Source organism: Salvia splendens, chromosome 10 (assembly GCF_004379255.2).
Source record: "Salvia splendens isolate huo1 chromosome 10, SspV2, whole genome shotgun sequence".
Lineage (NCBI taxonomy): Eukaryota > Viridiplantae > Streptophyta > Magnoliopsida > Lamiales > Lamiaceae > Salvia > Salvia splendens.
Window position 1 is genome coordinate 22,589,370 of NC_056041.1, and position 22,794 is coordinate 22,612,163.

At 35.3% G+C, this 22,794-nt stretch overlaps 1 protein-coding gene across 4 annotated transcripts; it reads right to left on the reverse strand.

Moving 5' to 3' along the window:
- Positions 1 to 3,003: 3,003 nt before the first annotated feature.
- LOC121751502 lies at positions 3,004 to 22,145 on the reverse strand. Of its 4 annotated transcripts, none has more exons than XM_042146248.1 (23): positions 21,832 to 22,145; positions 20,340 to 21,382; positions 19,562 to 19,677; positions 17,087 to 17,295; positions 16,029 to 16,148; positions 14,636 to 14,740; positions 14,390 to 14,515; positions 13,688 to 13,743; positions 13,495 to 13,594; positions 12,634 to 12,751; positions 12,250 to 12,459; positions 11,730 to 12,054; positions 9,617 to 9,710; positions 8,821 to 8,929; positions 8,465 to 8,733; positions 8,256 to 8,380; positions 7,668 to 7,902; positions 7,084 to 7,272; positions 6,172 to 6,455; positions 5,166 to 5,379; positions 4,856 to 5,095; positions 3,930 to 4,012; positions 3,004 to 3,384 (listed from the first exon to the last, which is right to left on the reverse strand). In XM_042146248.1, exons 2-23 carry the CDS (start codon positions 21,188 to 21,190, stop codon positions 3,225 to 3,227), a joined length of 4,338 nt encoding a protein of 1,445 aa, XP_042002182.1. In that variant the 5' UTR covers positions 21,191 to 21,382; positions 21,832 to 22,145; the 3' UTR covers positions 3,004 to 3,224. The 4 variants fall into 4 exon arrangements, with proteins under 4 accessions (XP_042002182.1, XP_042002179.1, XP_042002180.1 ...); XM_042146245.1 differs by having other exon boundaries at positions 14,612 to 14,740; XM_042146246.1 differs by having other exon boundaries at positions 14,612 to 14,740; positions 20,340 to 21,391.
- Positions 22,146 to 22,794: the final 649 nt, after the last annotated feature.

Sequence of the window (22,794 nt, forward strand, 5' to 3'; positions counted from 1 at the left end):
GGTATACTTTGGAGAGTATTGGTATACCCTACTATTAAACTGTTTTGTGAAGTGTCTACCATTTATTAGTACACGAAGTATGTAATAGTCCTTGGATCTGAGGTCATTACACATTTTGTTTGTTGAGTGATGTGCTTTGACCTTGTACAACGCTTTGCCTCCCCTCGGTGGATTTAGACACGAACTTGTGTTGGGTACATCATAAGATAAATGGAAATGGTAGTTGAGCCAAGAATGAGATTCATTCCTCGATTAGAATTTCGAGAGAACACTCAAATTCTCTATATTACTTGACCACTAAGTCATTGGCCAATGCAAAGATATATTCAATTAAAGTAATTGAATATGATCGAATGGGTCATTTAATAAAGATGAGATAAAGTGATTGAGCTATTTGGATGACACATGACAAATCTTAGGCTCAATCGGGTGGTTCGTGAATGAAAGGATGTTACTATAAACTTTGTGTAAAGGCTTGTTTACCGAATTCACGTAAACGTCCTTCATATATCGAGCTACGCTGCCAACGCAGTCTAGGAGTTTTGTGCAGACTTCGATTAGATCGTCGTCGATAATGAGGGCCTAAAGGGTCACACTATAAGTGTATTTTGATCCGCTCAAGGGTACAAAGTTGGAACTGCGTATTATATCTAATGCTAGTCCAAGTGGGAGATTGAAAGGATATGGGCTAGATTAGATTAATATGGATTAAATAATTATAGTTGAGCTACAATTATAATTATTCCATAAGCCCAACAATCATGAAACCCTAATGACTCTTTGTCTATATAATGGTTATTTATTCTCCATTGTGGGTGATGAGAAATAGCGTAACATTAGAGAGAAAATACGTAAAGCTTTGTAGAGAATTCCTAACTTTCTCTATAGAGCGATTGTACCGAGGAATTGTTCCTGCATCGGATCATAATACACGTGGACCTCGATAGTAGTGGATTCAACTTGCAGGACACAATCGTAGAAGAAAACACAACAAGAAGTAAGATTTAGTTCCGTTGTGTATTACGTGCTCAACTTGCAATATGATTATGAATCTAGATTTGTTATTCTTGTTTGCAATTTCCGCTGCGCTCATTAGATGAACACAAGAATTACTAACATGACATTGAGTTGACAAACTTATTGTTATGTTGCAGCACGACACAATAGACATAGCCTGCCTTGAAAGTAGCAATTGAACTTCCATACACCTGCCATGGAGCAAAACATTAGTCTTGGTCAAACAACTAAAGAGCAAAATGCAGAAAGAATCGTGATCAGAGCATGTATGCCAACAAGGAAACTCAGATCGCGTACAGAGAGACGTGTTGGCTTAGCTCTGTGCTCACCATATAACTCACGTGCCATTCATATCAGCCCCACCTGGACCAAAGAAGAGAGGGATTGTTACCAGTACTTGCTTGCGACACATGTTACCACATGTGTCAATGACACATGTTTTAATGTACAATCGTTAAAGTAAGAGAGAGATATGGAGAGTAAGAGAGACGAAAATATAGTGAAGAGTCCACATTATTACTAGTGTGTAATTGTTTAAAGTTTTTCCATATTTAGACTTGGTCTAATATTGGGGAACAACCCAAAATGGTAAAATTAGTCTATTTTTTTAGAACAGATGGATTACTTCATAAAACTGTACTTGTTTGCAAATTTGAAAATACGCTTAAACATTACTCTCTTTGTTTCCTGAAAATAAGAACTTTGGAAACGTCACGGTTATAATGCAAAATTGGTAAAGTAGAAGGGAGAAAAAGTAAAAATGAGCAAAGTAAGGAAGAGGGAGAGAAAAAGTAATGAATTTAGTATAAGTGGATTTTGGGGTCCATTTCCTAAATTAGAAAATTTCTACTTTTAGGAAACATACAAAAAAGGAAAGAGTTTCATTTTTTTGGAAACAGAGGGAGTACATTTCTTTTGGAATTATGTATACAGAACTTAGGGCATACGTTCATTGACTTAGGGCATCATAGCTAAGAAATTAAGATCATTTATGTCACTATAGATATATATAAATTACATTTTTTGTGCAAATTTTTTCTACCGAACATATGCAATCCAGATGTTGTTAAATCATAAAAATAATTTAAAAATCGAGAGAGTTATATAAAATTTAAGTTTTTTTAGAATTTTTAAGGATTGCCAATTGTCATTTAAAGTGACATGAGACATTTGAAAATCAACAAAATTATAACACGTTGAGTGCGTTATCTACACTGCACTATGACATTATTCAATTCAATCTACATTATCATCGATTATTCCATAACTACAAAAAGATTGATTCTCTAATTTACCTTACTGCATACATAATAATAAATCTACAGTATAGCGTTATTTAGGCGGTTGATAATCATATCTAATGGCTCTAGTTTAGCATTAGTTATGATATAAGAATGAGTTTTGATTTGATGCATACATATCAAATGAGTGCCACTTCTTACCATAAGTCCGTGATTCATTTTTATTATTGCATCCAACTATAAAATTATTGAGCTCATTATATTCCTCATGTCTAATAAAAATAGAGATATTTGAGACGACATGGGAATTAATGCATACTCCATACGTCCGCCATTAAAAGTCTCATTTGAGTTCAACACTTGTTTTAAAAAATGTAAAGGAAAGTGGGTGAAAAGATATAATGAAATGTGGAGCCCATTTTTAAACATTACTCCCTCCGTTCTATGATACTATTAGATACACTTATTTTCGGCACAGAGATTAAGAATAGTGTGTGTATTAAGTGAATAGTGAATGAAGTAAAAGAGAATAAAGTAAGAGAGATGATTACTTTTTGCTAAAAAATGATATAAATTGTAAATAAATTGGGGAGAGCAAGGATGGAAATGGAAAATGTTAGTACTATTTTTACAGGACAGAGGAAGTATAATTTATTAAACTTAAAAATGAAATTTACCTAGAGGTGATAAATCTCAGACGTTAGATTTTTGAGGAAGCAAAGCGTAGACTGCTTTGCAAATGATACATAAGAAACATGTGTAAAAATATAATTAATCAAATGAGAGTTACATACTGTCGTCGTCTCAGTAGCTCTTTCTATCATTCCTAACAATCAACTGCGAAAGTCAATATGTACACAACAAGTATCATAAACAAAATGGCCTCACTCTCTATTATGCAAGAATATATCTGTACAGTGATGATAGTTTGGTGCTGAGAGGTAAATCCAGTTATGCATGGATTAATCAAGAACCTGATTCATATGCCCAAAAAGTATCAGGATCAGGGCTGAAGAGGGACAGGTCCTTACCTTCCAGGTTCGCAATGTTCCAATCTACGAGCCGGGCTTGCACTACTTTAATCAACATCAGTATGCTTGGCAAAAGCCACCACGTATCGTCTTCCCTGCCATTAAAATGTTACATGGTATCTATCATCAAACTAACTACGACAAAACACGCAGATTCTGACTCTTCATTTACGCAACAGGCTGGTCGGTCTCAAGGAGTCTGCTGTGCAGATTTTCTATCAAAGGAATAATAAAGACCTACTTGTGCTTTGTTATTTCCCAAAAAAAATGAAGCCAAGCAATCAATACTACCACTTCATAAAATCTTGAGGCTCTCACATATATGTTCTAATTACAGTGAGCTTCTCTCTGCCCATTTATATCATAATGTCAATGTCAAGAAGGAATGTATTTGCATCATATTATATGCCCAGTATGTTTGAAAACTGCCCCTTGAGATTTTAATTTTCATTCAAGTATAACCCATTTGCGCAATTCGTAGGAAATTGAAATGTCAAAAGAGAAATGTCAAGGGAGAAATATTTTCGAATTAGAAATTATTAGGTCGGTTTTTGAAACTTAGTATGGTGAATTAAAGTAACTAAATAAAATCCCATCCAACATGGTAAAATAATATTCTCATGTTGTCAAAAAAAGTTACCTTGAACGCCAAGCATTTGTTTCTGCCTGGGACTTCACCATAGTGATGATGTAATGAATCAGGCCACAGATGAATGCCACAACCTGAACAAAACACAAAATGGTATAATTAAACAACTGAAAGCAGACATCCTAAGTTAAAGCTAAGAACCATGTCACTTTTTCCGTATAAATTTCTCTTTGAACCATAATTGGGTTGCCCAGAGTGATGCTGTAAATCCCAGCCCAAACAAAACAAGGCATATTAGTTAGGAACAAACTAGTCATTGTGATTCTCTATTGTCTCTCCCTTAAAAGAAAAATAATATTGTCTCTACCTTAAAAGAAAAATAAGTTACAAAATGCATAGAGGTGACAGATTAACATTCTGGCAGCCCCAAACGGCAAAGGACATCAACGAGTTTCTCCAATCAAAACAAGAGGAAGGCTTGGTAAAACACATGTCAATAATTAGACAATATTCATCGGGCCACTGACAAGCAAGCTATGGCTAACTTAAGAAGTAATTATAGACAATTTCCTTCAAATACTTAATTGGATCCACAGCATTTCTTGGTTGCAGCTCAGTTGCGGCAAAACCCTAAAGCAACAATCTATATTGCTCTAGATGATTTATCTTCTTTCAATCAATGGGAGGAATCTAACTGATTATTTTTTTACCAAGATTTAGGAATCTAAAATACGTTGGCACTTGGTTCAAATAAGTGCAGCATTCTCTCTTTTTTCTTTGCTGTCCACTACATTATTTATTAATTTTTCAGTTGGAGTTCATATAGCAGACAGCGTCTACCCTTACAATCTAAATCAGGAGTCTGAAGCATATAGTCAATGCAACATCCCCTCTTAGCTTTTCTTCCCTTATTGCACTATTATTTGGAGTGTTCTTTCTTAGGTGAAAGTGAAAATGTTAATGTTTGTAATACTCACAATATTTGAGATTGAGCTAGCATTCCACAAGGCATAGACACGAGCAAGTGAAACTCTCCTAGGCCCATTAGTGAATAAGGCATTCAAGCCTGCTGGAAAGGGCGAGAGCAATGACAGAGGAAGGATTAAAAGCACAGCAAGGAAAGCCCCGAGAGCTATCCAGTAGAACAGAAAGAGCATTAGGAGAGTGACAAAAAGGTCAGCCAAGAGCATGACAGTAATCAAAAGCTGTACAGTATCCTGAAACAGAAGTAAGCAAATGTCAAAGTGTGAACCTTGTACTCACAAACATACCACAGACTTGCAATACCTGTCTGCCAACAGGCCGGGTGTTGAGCAACAATAGAGAAAATGGGAAGAAAAGGTCCCGTTTATAGCTTAGTGATTTCAAGGTAGCTTCATTTATAATACCCTCATTGAAGCCCTTAGTAATCTTTTTACGGTGGAGCAAACTACTTGTATAGGCCTGGCTCTCTTCTGAATGCTTGGCACTCTTTTGTGCTCCTGCAGTGAAGTTCCTAAAACTGCAGAAGGATATAATGAGATCAGCCAGGAACTTTTAAGGCTAAACATTTTCACCTCAAGGAGCAAATCTTTAGCGCTGATGTAATTCGACGACACTCAGCAAGTATATAAAAGAGAAAAGAAAACTAATATGAAGAGTTTCATTACTATTTGTTTCAAGTGAGTAGCAGGTCAACATCACACAGATGAAAAGGGCACTTCAAAATTACAGATGCCGAATGTGAGTAGAGATTCAGTAACATTTCTACTAGGGAACAGAAATGAGATAGATGAGCTGCATACAGCTTAAAGTAAGCACATTATTGCATTTCTCTGGTTGTTTTGAGATAGCACACGGAAAATTTTGATTTATCTACAAAAATTGATAGTGAAGCAAATTACTGAGAAGTACTTTGTTCCTTGTTAATTGAGTCATTTTCCATTTCGGAAAGTTCGAAGATAATTGAGTCATTTCTAATTTTGGCAAAAAAAGTAAGACTCTCTCTACTTTATTCTCTATTCATCTCTATTATTTTATTCCCTCTCCTACTTTATTCTCCTTCCACTTAACATACTAAACATCGCTTTCTTAATCTACGTGCTGAAAATAAGTGACTCCATTAACAAAGAACAGAGGAGTACTAAAAAGCTTATAGAAATTTTCCATCACTGATGCGGTATTGCAGTTCTCAGTTGGAGAAAAATTTATCATGTTAGCTAAAGAGACAAAAAAAAAGAACCAATTTATAAAACACATGTTATTCAATTAAGCAAACATGATTAATTGATACCATACTATTAAACTTTACTACCTCGATGATGCATCACAGTTGTCCATATAGTCGGAGTGATGAAGATCTTCTAGAGAACAACCACCAGCCAGTACTAAAATTCCCAATTGATAATACCCACTAGATGTAGCTTGGAACCACCCCAGCTCGATTTTAGAACCATGAAAGTCAAGTTGGGGGTTAGCGTGAGTAGTCATCCAATTGATAATGGGAGCCAGAGCTGTCCGTATAGATCCATGTGTCACAGTTCTCAATTGGGCATTTAAGCCATCAACAAAGCGCTTCCAGACAGATGGAGGTACATGCTGAAATTGGAATATCTTGTATGAGAAGAAACGACAAACAAATGACTTTATTGTTATGAAGTATATTAGAAACCATATACATATACTCCCTCCGTCCCTCTGTAGTAGAGGCGTTTCATTTTGAGCACTTATTTTGAAAAAATGATAATAAATAGTTAAAGTGTAGAGAGAGTAAAATAAGAGAGAGAATAATATAGATAAGAGTCTTCTCTATATTATTCTATCTCTTACGTTACTTTTTTCTATACTTTAACTATTTATTATTATTTTTCCAAAACGGGTGCTGAAAATAAAACGCCTCTACTGCAGAGGGACGGAGGGAGTATAATTTTTCATAATCATCATCATCATCATCATCATCATCATCATCATATCAAGCTATAATTGTTGGGCTGTTTTGAAATAGAAATTTTCTCTAGATCTCCTCGTCTTTCTTTTATTGTATCATGGAGAAGATTGTTTCTGAATATTTCAGAAAACTTTTTTAATAGAATTGACTGAGTGTTGAGAAGAATTAGAATTTCACATGGATAAATGGAGAAAAGGAATTTATTAGCAGTTCCCACCTATGTTTACCTATCACAAACTCCTATTAATTCTGAATAGCGGATTGAAACATTAAAGTTACCTGAGCAATAAGGTTTGTCAATAATGTATCATTGTACAGATTATACGGAGACATATAACTTCCATCCCCTCCAAAAATAATTCCCATTGGAAATCTTTTCTGCACACTGGATACCATGTCTATTCGTTTTTCATCACCACCAAGGAAAAAGTCAATGTAAGAAACCATCAAGTCAGGAGTTGCTCCGACCTGCAAAAGGGAATTTCACATGTAAAAATATCAAATTCACAAGCATTCCATGTACATATGCAATCATCCTCTTCAGCTCAATCAACTTTTGCAAACAGAGATTTATGGTATTAGGTGTTTTATGAGCATTGGGTAGGAGAGATTTATGGACCCACCAAAAACTAAAAGTAAATGTTTTGTTTTGTAAATATTGAGAGTGAATGATGGTAAAATATAAGGGGTTATGTCCTAAACTGGAAACGCCACATTCTTGGTGGATGGACAAAAATGACAATAAGACCACTCTTCGTAGACAGAGGAAGTATAATTTATAATATTTGGACAAGTATTAAGATCATACATAAGTACATTAATCAAACAAATATGTAAATAAGCATGAAGAATATCCAAAAGACCTTCATTCCTTTATATAGAGCACGAGATCTGCAAGAGCGTAGACAAGAGTGGTCATATTTTGACTTAACAAACTCCTGAAGCTGATGAATCTTTTTTCTTCTACGCCATTGTTTCCAGGACCAGGCACAAGGATATGCAAGGACTGAAAGTATGCTATGAACTGACCCTTCCCACCATTCATATGCAGCAACAGAGTTTATCTTATCAATGAATCTGTTGAAGGCATCTTCATACCTGCATTGCCAAATAAATATGGCTGGTGACTACAGAAATTGTTGGCCCGAACATGAAAGATATCAAGTCCATATAGTTTGTATGCATGAAATCAGGTAAATATGGCATAACCTGAACATCAAATAAAACTATAATCCAGCACAGTATAGAAAGAATTGTTAAGACAAATACGGCATTTAAAATACTCAGAAAAATAATAAGAGAATATTAAAAATGTTAAAACTGGACCATAGATATCACATTAAATCTGGTGTTAAACCACCGATCTGGAAATGTGAAAATATCTCTCGGCATTTAGCGAAAATTATTATGCACTAGAGCGAAAAAGTGTCAATAAAAGCAAACATTCTTACACAATCTCAAATATTGCAGTGGGAGGTGAGTAAGGAAGATGCCAGGGTTCTCTAAATGTATTGGGCCCCATAAAATACATTCTATGTACGTGACCCTGAGTTTCTTCTGCCTTAGCACCACGAACCTGGAAAATAAATTAACACAACTCAGACCATAAATTGACCATGCCATGGCTGTAGTTACACTGCGGGAAGTAGGATATACACACCTCAGATAATGAAAGAAGATAAGGAGAACGTTGATCATCATTATGCACAATCAAGTTTGCCCCGTCATAAGAGCATCCTGATCCAATAAGTTTGATTCTGAGAGAATTCAATGCTAGAGATAGGACCATGACAACACAGAACAATAGAAAAGCAAAGGGCCAGGGCCCCCCAAATGCATATATCAGCTCCTCAAAAGGTGTGTAGCACTTCAGTGTCCTATATTTGTCAGATATGCATTTATAAGGACAACTTGACTGGGTTACCCCCCCTGCAGAAGATAGGGCATGTTAAAGAAGTAGATGTAAACTTATGAAGATATATTGAATGAACAAATGCATCATATTAATTACAATACCTCTTACATATACAAACATAGCACGAGTAGGAAGTTGTTCAAGAGAACAAGGCTTGCAAAGACTGGGATCTGATCCTTCAAGATCTTTGTATGTTCCAACAGGGCATTCCTATAGTACCAACATTGTAGTAAGTAAGTGAGCTATAATCAGGATAGATATACCATGCATGGTTCTATAGGTTAGAACGAAGAATGATTTCTTGCATTATAGTATTAAAGGACGATCTTCTAAACCCTTTAGTCATGCAATCAGTTGGCATTTATTCTAGACAACTAACCTACATTCCAAATCAAGCATGATTAAAAAGTTACCCCTACCATCTATAAAGCCACTCAGGAAGACTACGAAGGAGATGTCACACATCTCCAATCAATGGTGCCAACCAATTGGATCACGAGGAGTATGTCCACTTTCTAAGTTGTAAATATGAACTCACAATAAAGTGAAAAGGTAGATAGCCACATCACAATGGAGAATTCCAAAAGAATTGGTGATTTACATTACTAAAAAAGAAGGGTAAAGGATACTTAATGGTAATTACCTAAACGGCGGGACATTTACGTGAAAATGTTCCAAATGATGGGACAAAATCGACCTTTTACCCTTAAAAAACAAAGATGTGCTATGCTCCTAGTAGTAATACCAAACATAAATACATAATGTGATATTCATGAAACAAGACTAAAATGAAATCTTCACCACATTAACGAGTGCTTTAATGTTGCATAATGTTTGTCCTTGCATACTTCTACCCAACCCAAAGCTATAGAAGAAAAGGGAGAACATGGAACATACTGTACAGAATGTACCATACAAGCCTTTAGGGCACTTCTTTCCAGTAATTGTGCCCTTCTCCCCATAACGACCAGCTCCACTTCCAGCACCTCCACTGGAACAAAATGGACACGTTTGTTATCCGGTACATATGCAAAATTTTCATTCGAATGCTTGCACTATACGTCTGCTATGGTTATCAGTTCACTTACATATTATTAAAGTAGGAAATAGCAGGAATATTGAAATTCTAGATGATCAACCAGAAAGAATAAAATAAGTACATTAAGGAGTAAATATGAAATTACCCCGCTAACAAACCAAAGACAACATAAAAGCCACATCATGTTTGACGTGAAGAGAAGATTTCAACATAGTGCGTTAAAAGAAGCTACCTACAGAAGATTCTGTTTTGATTTGACTAACAAATAGATGGCACAACAATGGATCAATTAATGGTATCCAAGTGAATATTGATGTCCTTGGACACACCAATTAAGAAGTGAACAACAATTTCAGTGGAGATACTAGCAAGTTGTATATCAATGTTTTTTTCTACTTTGGGGCAGTTCCACAATAAAGGTTCCCAAAACAGGAACCTTTCTTTTAGATTACAGTTTTGGGAAAAGCACATTTAGATGAGTGGCTTTGAAATCACATTTGATATGTTTGTTTTTAAAAACACACTTGGCGTATGCGTTTTTAAAGCCGCACACCCCAAACACGTTTTTGACTTGTCTTAAATGCAGCAGAATGTCTTTTTCCCCCATTTTGCTCAAACACACCATACACACATACAATTTTCAGAAATTAGAAAAGATTTTTCACAAATTGAGGTAAGTTTGGTTTGGGTATTGAATTATTTTCAACTTTGTTAAGTGTTAGGGAACGGTTATTTGTAAAATTAGGGTTTCTTAATTTATTTTGAAAGTCAGTTTGATATGTATTTGTTGCAGTCAATGGCATATGGCGGCTAATGGCAGTCCACCCAAAAACCGCCACATGGATATGGCAGTCGATAAATAAATAAATAAAATATTATTAATATATATATAGGGTTTTAATCTATGCAAAACTAGATTTAAATAAAGAAACGCAGAGAGAGAGAGAGAAATGATCAAAGTATAACTAATATTAAGTGCATACCCAGAGAACAAATCTCAGCCATTAGATCAAAACGATCAAAACGATCTCAGCCATTAGATTAAAATAACAAAAATGCAATATCTAAACTCTTAAAACAATTATTAAAGCATAAAGTCACAAGCAATTATTTAATATATCTAACAATTAAAGTCTTAGTTCAACAATCATCATAATTGATAACAACAATAATAATGACTAAATTAAAATCATCATCACTAGTATGGGCCGGGTTATATAGGTAAATGGGCCTGGATGCAGAGGTTCTGGGCGAAGGCAAGGGGCTGGAGGGTTGCGGAGGTTCTGGAAGAAGGCGGGGGCGGTGCTGGAGGGTGGTGGGCCGACGATAGGCGGCGCCACTAGGGTAGAATTTAGGATGAGAGAGAGAAGAAGATTTAGAGTTTACCATTCTAATTTTTTTATCTATAATCTCTTTTTATTTGAAATATGGGCCAGGTTGTAGTGATTTCTTTGCGTAAATTGTTTTAGGGCTGTAAAATAATACAATGTTCTGGTGTGGATGTTGCGTATAATCCATCCTACTCAAATTGACACATTATTTTGAGTGGGAGAGTTCGTGTGATGAGTTTGTTTGTTTGGTCTGTAAAAAGGATTGGAATAAACAAAAATGATCGAAATGTAGAAATATTGAAATAATAAGATGTTTTATAAATCAACGCATATAGATACAGTTATATAGGTGCTCGACTTGATATGACATGCATACAAATGATGTTCGATGAGGCTTATAATTCTGGTTTAATTGAATTGTTTGGTGTGTGCATTATTGAAAACATACTTCCCAAATGCGTTTTCCAAGCGGCATACGCCATATGCGCTTCTAAAGCTGCTACATTTTTAAAAACGCATACCTGGTATGCGTTTTTGCCAAAACTGCAATCTAAATAAAGGTTCTCATTTCGGGAACCTTTATTGTAGAACCACCCTAAAGTACAAAAAAACATGTATGTATATCATGAAATTTGCATACCTGTAGTTGATTGCACCATTGACAAATGCAAGCGGTACATATTCCTCTCCAGCTGCTATCTTAGACCAGTGAAAATGGATTCTTCCACCACCACCACCACCACCCCCTAAAGCACCACCATAGCCTCCGACAGCTGATAAAGAAGAGTTTTCTACAAGTGAAATTGCTTGAAGGAAAAGAAGGATGGTTCCACCAGAACCTCCACCAAGTCCACCTATTAGAGTACCATTACTATTATGAGTTGACTTATGACAACTTTGGCCATCAGCACTGATAAACCCATAATTATCCAGCCTGAGAAGCGGCCACTGCTTGGACCCAATAACTACAATAAAGCATAAACAGGAACACAGGTCACATACACCATTTATAAGAGAAAAGACAATAGAGCGATTTAAGTTTTTCTCATGCATATCCATGTCGCATTAGTTCAACGTATTTGATTTGTCGACACATAAATTACCACAAGGAAACCACGCATTGCTAAGACTAAAATATAACAGCTATTTAAAATACTAACCTATTAATCCACCACCAGCCACATATCCATCAGACTGATTACGACCCTCTGTTCCACTACCTAATTCACAAGGAAGATCAGCGCTGCCATATCTCTGACCGCCTTCACTGTGGATTCCATTGAAAAATCCAGATCCCCCTCTCCCACCATGTCCAGCACCAGCACCAGCACCATTCGAGTAATTTCCCTTACCAATACCAGTCTTACAACCTGGACAGCATGCCACAAGAAAAACCCAATCACATATATATACTGCTTAGCTGAAACACATAAGCTGCACCATACAAAATAATTAAAATGCATTAAACTGGAAGGCAGCATTCAGAATCCAATGAGCAAGTAGCATGCCACCAGATTGTAGAATATATATATATACATATATACCTAACTCTGATGCAGTTATCATGCCAACACTGTCCACAATAACAGTTCTTGCCCTGTGAATGTGAACAATACTTCCCTTAACAACCCCACTCACCAGAATATCCTCCACTCGACAAACCTGTAAATATAAAACAGTCAGAACTAGTCATAAATTTGCACAAAGAATAACTATAATAGACATGGTTTACATGTGGGTGCATTTTCTGTTGTTTTCATTTCATTGTAATATTGTATAATTAATAAGCTGTTGTTTAATTTTTAGGATTTGGCTGCAAGCATGGGCTTTGCGTGGCTCTGTTGAATAAAAGATGTGTTTCTCCTTACAAGAAAGAACTGTCAAGGATAACGCAGACAGCGCCCTTGGGAATGAGAAACTTTTTCTCTCCTAATTGGTCTATGTTTCCTTCCCACTCAGTGATGTTAATTTAAGATGTTTTTTAATGACTAGTTGCTTCCTTTAATTTAACAATTACATCCACAAGAATCCATTGATCTAGTCATTGTGCTATACAAGAAAGAAAACGGAAGAAAACATGAAATTACTAACCTTTTCAAGAGACATGTGAATTCTCAAGCCTCTAAATAAATTCTTCGAAACTATAGTTATACCATGCTAGTATATGGAAGCAAGAATTACTAGGTTGAATCTGGACACTTTCAACAATGTCCATGGCACCAAAAAAGAAAATAAAAATTCAGACACCTCCCTCCCCCACACACATTGCTTATAACCTCAAATAAATTAAACAGTTTCCCAAAAAATAAATAAACACCACATATGTAAAGTTATTTTTAATTTCCATGATGGCGAGATAAACTCTCAAAGAGATGCAGAGGGTATTTACAAGTTATCTGACTTACTTGCATGGAGAAGGACACTGTGTAATTAACATGACAATCATCTGGTGGAGTTATCAGATCCATAGGACATGTTGGACTCTCACAGAGAGATTTTGTCACCCTGTTTCAGGTGAACATAAGATGATTTCATTTATCCATATAGAAATAAAAAAGAAATCATTATGCATATGGTATTACTGTTCGATCTACTCACAAGCGTGTACTATCATCATTATCCAAGGGAGCTTGAAGTAAAGAACCTGGGCCAACCTACCACGTGAAAGTTGTGATATAAAAATAATGTTTGAAGGGCATAAAGAAAACCGAGAAGCAGCCAAAAATGGAGAATGCAGTCAATTTCTCAATCAATGAACATCTACAAGGCTATATTTTTATCCTTTTGTGATGCAAGGATATTTGTTTGTCCTACAAAGAGCAAAAGCATATGCCAACTCCAGTGGAAAGAACTTAAGACTTCAGCTTCGTATAAATGTCAATTCTGGTGAAAATAAATTAACCTCACTAGGGCTATATTTGATCCCTTTCTGATGCAAGGAGATTTTTTTGTTCTATGAAAAGATAAGGTACATCACAACTCACGTAGAAAGATCCCAATACTTTGGCATCATGTAAATTACAATTTTAGCAAATAAAAGCTTATACTGTGGTATTTCTAAGGGAACAGTTTAGCCAATGTCAGAAAACATATACACATACTGAGTAGGCATTGGATTTGTATTAAAGCATTCTAAACTAATCACAGAGATGTTTTAGTTGTGAGCGAATATAAAAATAATTCATACAGCAAAAATATAATAAACAAAATGTACTGCCTGACTTTAGGAATTGCCGTTTATGGAACATAACTTGGAGAAGGAAAAAAGAAGACAAGTTTTTTCTTTAACTGATATCTTACAGTAATATTATAGAATAGCGACAATGATAGTCTCTGGCCTTTTATTGCATCACCTTCACCTGTCAGTTTTAAAAGTCCTTGCCCATATAGAGCCAAGTTTGCATTCGAACAGATCACAGAGTAGTCCTGCCGCCAAAAGGATTAAGTAGTGATTTAACGCCGAAATAAAATCTATCTTCTAATCAAGACAACATTCGCAGATTTTTTGTAAGTAGAAATTACCTTAAGAACAACAAGATTTCTGACCTCGAGGATGGATGTAGCAACATCAGCATTTCCTCCACCATCAACTTGGATTTGTGAGTTCAACATGAGTAACATTTTGACTGATACTCTAAGAGCTCCATAAACCTAGTAGAGACAGAAATACACAGAAATAGTGAATATTGGTTTGAAGACTAAAACTGAGTTCTGTTTTATTCTGGTCAGGAAACAATGGTCTTAACTCTTATAGAATAGGATTAGGTCATTAAAACACTGTAGTCAATAGCATTTGGTTTTCCTCATTATCTTTTAAAGAATGAGTTGTTAGTCCAGTTGAAGATGAGAAATAAGAAAATTTTCAATGGGTGACAGCCCCATACTTCTGCTTCCCCTGTCAAGCAAGGTACAGCTCAAATAAAATTTCATCAGAAAAATGAAATCAAGCAGAACTGGAGAAGCATTTTCTGTATCCTTTATATTGCACATCCTAAAGTACACATGTATAGACTTCTATGGAACTCTTGTGTATAATTGCTATCCTTATAATTGCACATCCAATAAGACATTGAACTAATCAATTACAAAATTTCGTCATCATAGTCCTGAGTTTGAGCCATGTCGATAGGGCACTTATTTGTTTGATATCCTTTTTATAAAATTAAAAACTAACCAAGGCTTTGGGTCCATTAATTGGCAATCTAATAGCCCAGCATTCCTTATTTCCATTCATATTATGATTTGTGTACAAACTTCCTTCAATACTATCTAATGAACATTCATAAAAAAATTATTATATTAATACAATGGAGCTCCATACTAAGTCTTTGTTTGAAAACTTAGGACTCGTTCGAATATGATAAAGTTGAAGATGGATGAAAAGAACATATTTTTACGTAGTTTCTAATATGTTCATTATACTTCACAAGAATCATGTTTGCTAATGTCACCTCTTTAATTGATTACTCCAGTTTAACTGTGCACTAAAATGGTACAAGCATTCAATTTCTCAGACACTAGAGAAGTGTGTGGTTCATCCAACTTGACCTCCAAAAATAAAGTACCTCACCAAACTTCAAACTGAATCTTGGACAAAATCTATTAACCCAAGCATGTTGCACCTTATGGTATGGATTAATATGAAGCAATGGGATTTGTAAATTTTGATTGCCCCCAATATTAACAGATATGAGGATCAAGATTCAAGATATAGATATGAGGATCAAGGTATCATTAAATAGATTTTAATACCACCCACTTTATACCAACAAATAATTTCCCTGTCACAAAACATTATGTACTTGAACATGTTGCACTTTAAGGTTGAGGTAAATCTGAATATAAGCACAGAGCTTATATTTCCAAAACCACACTTATTAGTACTATAAATCTATAGACGCTGAGAGGCAGATATATAGCATAAGAAAAAGGATTGTACCTTTATAATGGAATCACTCATTAGAAGTTCTTCGGCAACAAGTTCAAACTCCGAGACAGGATAGTCAGACAACCCAAAAATAATGCTGCTTTTACGATACAAGCTTATCTGCCCTCTCACCTTCAAAAGGAAAGTTCCAAGAAATCATCATGGGTTATTCCCAGCAAAGAAAAGTTCAGTTCAAATGTTATTTGTATCATCCTAAGCAGCAACAACAACATTTGGTGCAAAGAAAAAAAAAACTAATGATCAGTCAACTAGGAAATCTCACTAAATCTCACTAATGAACAGTATTGAAGATTTTACAACAGGGATTCAGTAATTGTACTTAATTGATCGATTACTACTATGATTGTACAAGCACGACAGATTTCTACACTTGCGATTTGGCAACTATATGCATTTGCAATCTCCAGAAACAGCTGCCTTTAATGCTTCTGAACAGAAACCTTAGGAACCAGCTGCTTGTCATTGATAAACCTGAATGCTTTCGGAGTATAGGTGGATATTTTACAGAATATGTTCCGACTGTTGGAATTGCCACTACATTATTGTTGAATTGTTGAATAGTACATAAGTATCAATTAATCAGCAGCCACTTACATATACACTATAAATACCACAAAGCGATTCACACATACATTAGAAATACAACCAAGAATCCTATGAGCATTACAATTCATAGTCTACATGATTGAATTGAACACAAGAATCAAACTATGCATATACGCCAGAGGCAAACCTTGATGTAGGAAAAGGAAACTATTGTACATATAGTTTTCAGTAGTGATGGTATAACTATTTCGCTATTGAAAAGGAAAGTAGAACATTGTCTATATTCAATAAGAAAGGTCCCTTCACCAGATGGATGAACATTGACCACCTGTTATTAGTGTCAAAGGTATATGATTCTAAACATTCGTTATTGACTGCATTAGATGAAAAAGTCTCTAAACATGTATTTTATCTGCAACATTTTGTCAAGGAAATACTTCCTATATGTGTCAGAGATAAACACAAGTTAAACTTTTAAATCGGAAAAGGAGATGATGGTAGACCTGAACTCTTGTCCAGAGGAGAGGCACTAAAACTTTTGCATTGTTCTCAACATAAACATTTGTCCACAGTGGGCTTGTAGAAAAATCCAACAAAGGAGTTTCAGTTTCTGTTGTCAAGTTGTCATTGCCAACTCGTAAACTCAATACAGATGCATCGAAGTAAGTGCCAGCAGCACCACAATTCCCACCACAACCAACACTAAATCCACCTGCCACAAAGAAGACAGACCATACACAAGGTTAACCCTAGAAACCCTATGAAGATGAAAATTATATGAATATGGAAAAAAAATTGTGGCAAGATTTTCACATCATTTCCGCTAATTATGCATACAAACATAGTTTGGTTTTGTATAACCTCCATAATGTGGAAGGGCACTGAACTCTAAAGGTCAAATACGATGTCTATGAAACACAGAGGCATCATATAGTACATAGCTCCAGGATTTGAGCCTGGAACCATCTGTGATTCAGAACATCATGTTCATGGACAGTGTCAAAGCTATGTGGGATTCTCACTGGAGATGTGCAGATCCAACCAAACTGCTGATATCTTCACAAAACCATTGGCCGCGAAACATTTCTAAGAATTTTGTACCAAGCTAGACATGATCGGGAGTGTAATAGAATAAGTATCTCACATCGGTTATGTGTCCTAGTTAGGCTTAGTCAATTGCACTATATATATGTGTGTGTGTTTGTAAAATGTAAAGTAATAAAATACACCCACTACTTTTCTCTACTATGCCTCTAATTTTCCACATGTCTCTATAGTTTATTGTTATACAATTAGGTTGTGTTGCAAGTATCCAAAGTCACCTTACATGTAGTCTTCATTACCACTACCATTCATTTCCAATGTTTGCGTATGATATTTAATCTCTAGACATCGATAGGTGGTGCAATGTTCAAGCGTAACTTCCAATTTGGCCCAATGTAAAAGGCTCAAGGATGATTCTAAGTACGAATCCAGCAATTAGGAGATTAAGCCAACATTATATGAAGCAACAAAGAAAATGTTATTATTAATGATACATCTAATGGAAGATACATTATTTACATGGTCAAGTCAATACAAATATCAAAAAGTATCATATCGGTACCAGGCTGCAAGGTTTTTTACGCATCGTGAGATTACAATTGTTCTAGATTTATTTTATTTGCATGTTTATAAGCTTTCAAAGTATGCACGTCCTTGCAATTATTAATGCCTTCTAAAGGTCAAAGCTAGAAAAGTGTTTCGATTGAGAGTGATTTGTCATTGTCATGGAAATTCAAATTCTATTCATCAATTTTAATAAGCAAAAACAAAAATATAAAAAAGGAACTTATGATAAATAATTTCAATCAATCAGCGGCGTACAGTGAAGAATTTTTATAAGACCCCATAAGTAAATTTTTTTGATCTAATTCATATTTAATGGAGAATGAAACTAAAATAGATGAGCTGAAAATGCAAGGCGTGCATGGCACCGACCTATACATAATAACATAATTCCCGAATACGATAGGGTTGACTATGCTAAAGAAATGAAAATAAATAGTTAGTAGTTTCAAATGTAAAACTTAATATTGAAAACATTACCATGCAAATGAGGGATGGAAGTAAGAAATTACTCATGAATAGGGATGAGCAAAAAAAAACCGAAACCGAATATCCGAACCGAACCAAACCGAAATTTTGAAATTCGGTTCGGTTTTTTTGGTTTTTCGTTTTGGTCTATTTCGGAAAATACAAAATTTTCGATTTTTCGGTTCGGTTCGAACGAAATAAAAAACCGAGAAACCAAAAAACCGAATTATATTTTATATAATATTATATATATTTATATATTCTGTTAATTTAATAATATAATAACATATATATTCTTTTAATATATTTTATATAATATGTGTATATTCTATTAATTTTATATTTATATATTCTATTTGTAGGGATATAATCAAATGCTACCTAATTCTCAATCCTGAACCCAGAACCTTCAATGTTGTGCATTAAAATTATCAATGCAAAGACATAACTTTGTCAATATTACACGTGAATTTTAATATCAACACAAAACATAAATATATCAACAGATGATGTTAATATTCTTATATCCCAGTATTGATAATTTTAACATACAAAATTGAGGTTCTCAATTGAAATTAGCTAGCATTTTAACGCGACCCTATATTTGTATATATATAATATATTAAAATAAAATATTATATATATTATTTTTGGGTTTTTTTTTGTTATTTCATATAATTTCGGTTTTTTCGGTTTAGTTCAGTTTTTGAAGTTTGGTTTTCGGTTTTTCAGGTTCGGTTCGGTTAGAATTTAGAACAAAATTCGGTTTTTCGGTTTAGGCAAAAAACCGAACCGAAACCCGAATGCTCACCCCTACTCATGAAGAAGTGTAAAGCATTAGCAAAAGATCTTCCTTAGGGGTCTATTACTAAAATTACAATGTGGGCAAGATTAGCACTAACCGCGCACTGTAATTTTGACATTTTCTTGCTTGCTGTAGCAGTTAAGAGATATTCGTCCACCTCCACCTCCACCCCATCCCTTCCCACCAGCTGCGCTGATGACCCCAAAGCCCCTCCTGTTCAGTAATATCACATTATTTAAATTAAAATATACTAAGTAATTCTATGTTAAAGACTAACCCAAACGAGGACCATGGGAGAAACTTATCAACCACTAATCTTTCGAGATGTAAAAAAATCATAAGAGTATATTTCATCCAGTCTAGTTTTAGGCTTTTGGCAGATCAGATTAGAAGATATAGGTCTATCAGATTATTCAGGGTTTTGGCCCTGAAAGTCAATGCTTCAACTCAAAAGGCCACATTAACTTAACTCCCACAGGAAATGTGATCTGGTTGAACATATACGTATTCACACTAAATCGTGATCTTGTACAACATCATCTTTACAAATTACAAAATCAGAAGTAGCATAGATGGTAAAGGTAGTGGCTTTCAGTTCCGACGAGTTTTTTCTATTCTCTAATGGCCAATAACAAAATATGACCAGGCAAAAGTTTTCCCAAAGAGCAGTTAATCAGATTGTACAAGTCCAGGACAATTAGTTTGAATTCATCTTTTATGGACAAAATCAATCATTATGTCAATTCTAATTGACATTAAGGTACCATTTCAGATATCTATTCACCAAGGATCCAGGGTATCTTTTTATTAGTAGTAGGGTTAAGCTCTTGTGCGCATTTGGCGTTGCACTAAACAATTCAAGTAGGGTTACTCACAGCTTCGTAGCTCGTATTATGATACTCCCACCAGATCCTCCACCACCAAGTGATCCTCCCTCTCCACCTTCAGCAGTTACTGATCCATTCATGTAGAGAGTATCAGTTATTTCAAGCCATACACGTCCACCACCACTCCCCCCAAACTTGTGGTGTTCAGATGTACCACCACCCTTGCTACCATAAGCCCATGGCTTAGACAAGGTAGTCCATGCATAAACATCACCACCCCAGAAGTTCGAGAAGTTGGTTTTCAAACAGGACGCACCGCGTCCACCATGCCCTCCGCCAGCTCCATCATAGCCGACAGGCGTTCCACTCGTTTGAGGAGGTGGTGACCCACCCAATGATGATGTGTTTAGAGAAGAATTAGGCTCCACGGTCAGATTGGCAGCAGAAAAAATCACTGTACCAGCAACTACAGCTGCATTGTGACCAACTTTTATGGTGCCAGATAAATTGAAACTTATCGTACAACCTTCAACTGGACAAAGAATTTCTACATGAGGAAGTATCTCTAGGTTTCCACCACCAACTACATATATGTCTGAACTCCTATTCAGGTTTGAATTGAGAACACATGTATTATTAATATCAAATGACCCAACACCCTTCAAGTCCTCACAAGAAACAAAATCATCTTCTTCAGTTGAAGATCCTAATATTTGTAATCTGGAAAAATAATTGGTTCGATTTGCACCACTTAAAAGTGAGAGACCATGAGCTGACACTCTGTCCAGCTTGAGGGCTTGTTCTTCAGTACACGCCAAGCTGTGAGAAAGAACATGTACCCAAAAGTATCCACAAAAAACACTCCAGCAGACATAATACCAACATTTCAGTTGAAGCATGACCGTCCAATGAAAAAATGTGTCAATATTGATTAACACGTTAATGAGCCAAGATTTCCACAAGAATCAATCGTTATCGCTGCTACTTTGAATCAGTCAAGTCAAAGCTGAATCATAAAACTTGCTATATCCACAATCACCCCACTTCAAGTAATCTTGTGCACTGGCTCATCAGTTCATGTGATACATTTCCTGCGGTAACTGAATCTCAAGTATTAGCTATATGACAATAGTATGAAAGCAAGTATTATTATTAGACTTGACAAGCACACATTTTCTCCCCCACTTAGTTTATCACCTAAGGATGGTAAGTAACTTAGGCACACTGTTCAATACTCTCAAAGTATAACATAACTCAATTTCTCCACATAATCTCGAAACAACAACTCACAGCAACTAAACAGAATATCCGTAACATCATAACAGTAATTCAGATTAAAATCACACAAGGAAGCCTACTAAAACACACATGCATACGCTCACGCAAGCACATTTGCTGACCAAAGTTGAAACAAACTTAATTATAGTCGATTTTACACACTCTAATTTACCTACATGTAAATTTCAATTTCAATTTCGCATATACCGCCACATGTAACCATACACACACGAAACATTGAGTGCTGAGAGCAGAGATTGACCGGGAAAAAAAAGTGAATCTCCGAGCACGATTACGAACTCCGAAACAAGCCTCAATTTTTTCCCCGGCGGAGAAACTAACGATGAAAAGTAAAAAAGTTTATTAGCTTCGCGAAGTCAGCGTCGCGCCTTTCCTTCTCAGAGAAGATTGAATGAATTTAAGATGCAGTGATGTAATTCTAGGGTAATAAGATTGACTACAGTAGGAAAACGGTGGTGGTGGTGGTGGTGGGGAAGGGTGTGATGATGGCGACAGTGATGGCGAAAGGGGAAGGGAGTTATTTTAGTTGAGAGTGGGAGTGTGATGAGAGAGAGAGAGAGAGGGGAAATATAAAAATGATGATTAGCTGGATTCCGGTGTGAGATCTATCAGCTGAGCTGTACTCGCTTCGTATTAAATTTATTGTAATTAAGATAATTATACAAAATCATTAGTATAATTAGGAAGAGAGCCTGTCTTTTGCCTCCATCTCCGTAACGGATAAAGACTTTTCCTATTTCTAATATGTGCCCAAACAAACATTAAACAGGATATAATTACTTTGCATAAAAGCAGTTGGGGGTTTAGGTATGAGTTCAATGTGCCCCATTATTTTATTCTTTAGGATAAATCTATATCTATATATACTAGGGGTTTTGTAGAGAAATTAATAAAAATATCATTACATATTTTTTGATAAAATAAGAAAAATAAAAAGATTTTATTTAGTTTTGTAATAATAAAGAAAATTTGAAGTGAAAAGGTTTTTTGAAATAATGAGAGTGGCATTTATGAAATTTTCAACAAAACTAAAAGAGTGAAGATTTTATATTACGTACTATAAAAAGGAAATTTTTTAAGAAATAATATGAATGTTTGTTGTAACAATACAAAAAAATATTTTAATGTAATCCAAAATAAATAAATAAAAGCTTACTCACTTGCAGCCACATTCTAGCTTTCCCATTCATTTGCCACAACTATG

Excerpts from the sequence above, each read along its gene's own strand:
- LOC121751502 (XM_042146245.1), bottom strand. The coding sequence starts at position 21,190 with ATGCTTCAACTGAAATGTTGGTATTATGTCTGCTGGAGTGTTTTTTGT. Across the intron at positions 14,741-16,028 it reads TGAGTGATTCCATTATAAAG|GTTTATGGAGCTCTTAGAGT; the intron begins GTACAATCCTTT and ends TGTCTCTACTAG. Across the intron at positions 7,903-8,255 it reads ACTGCAATATTTGAGATTGT|GTATGAAGATGCCTTCAACA; the intron begins GTAAGAATGTTT and ends TTGGCAATGCAG.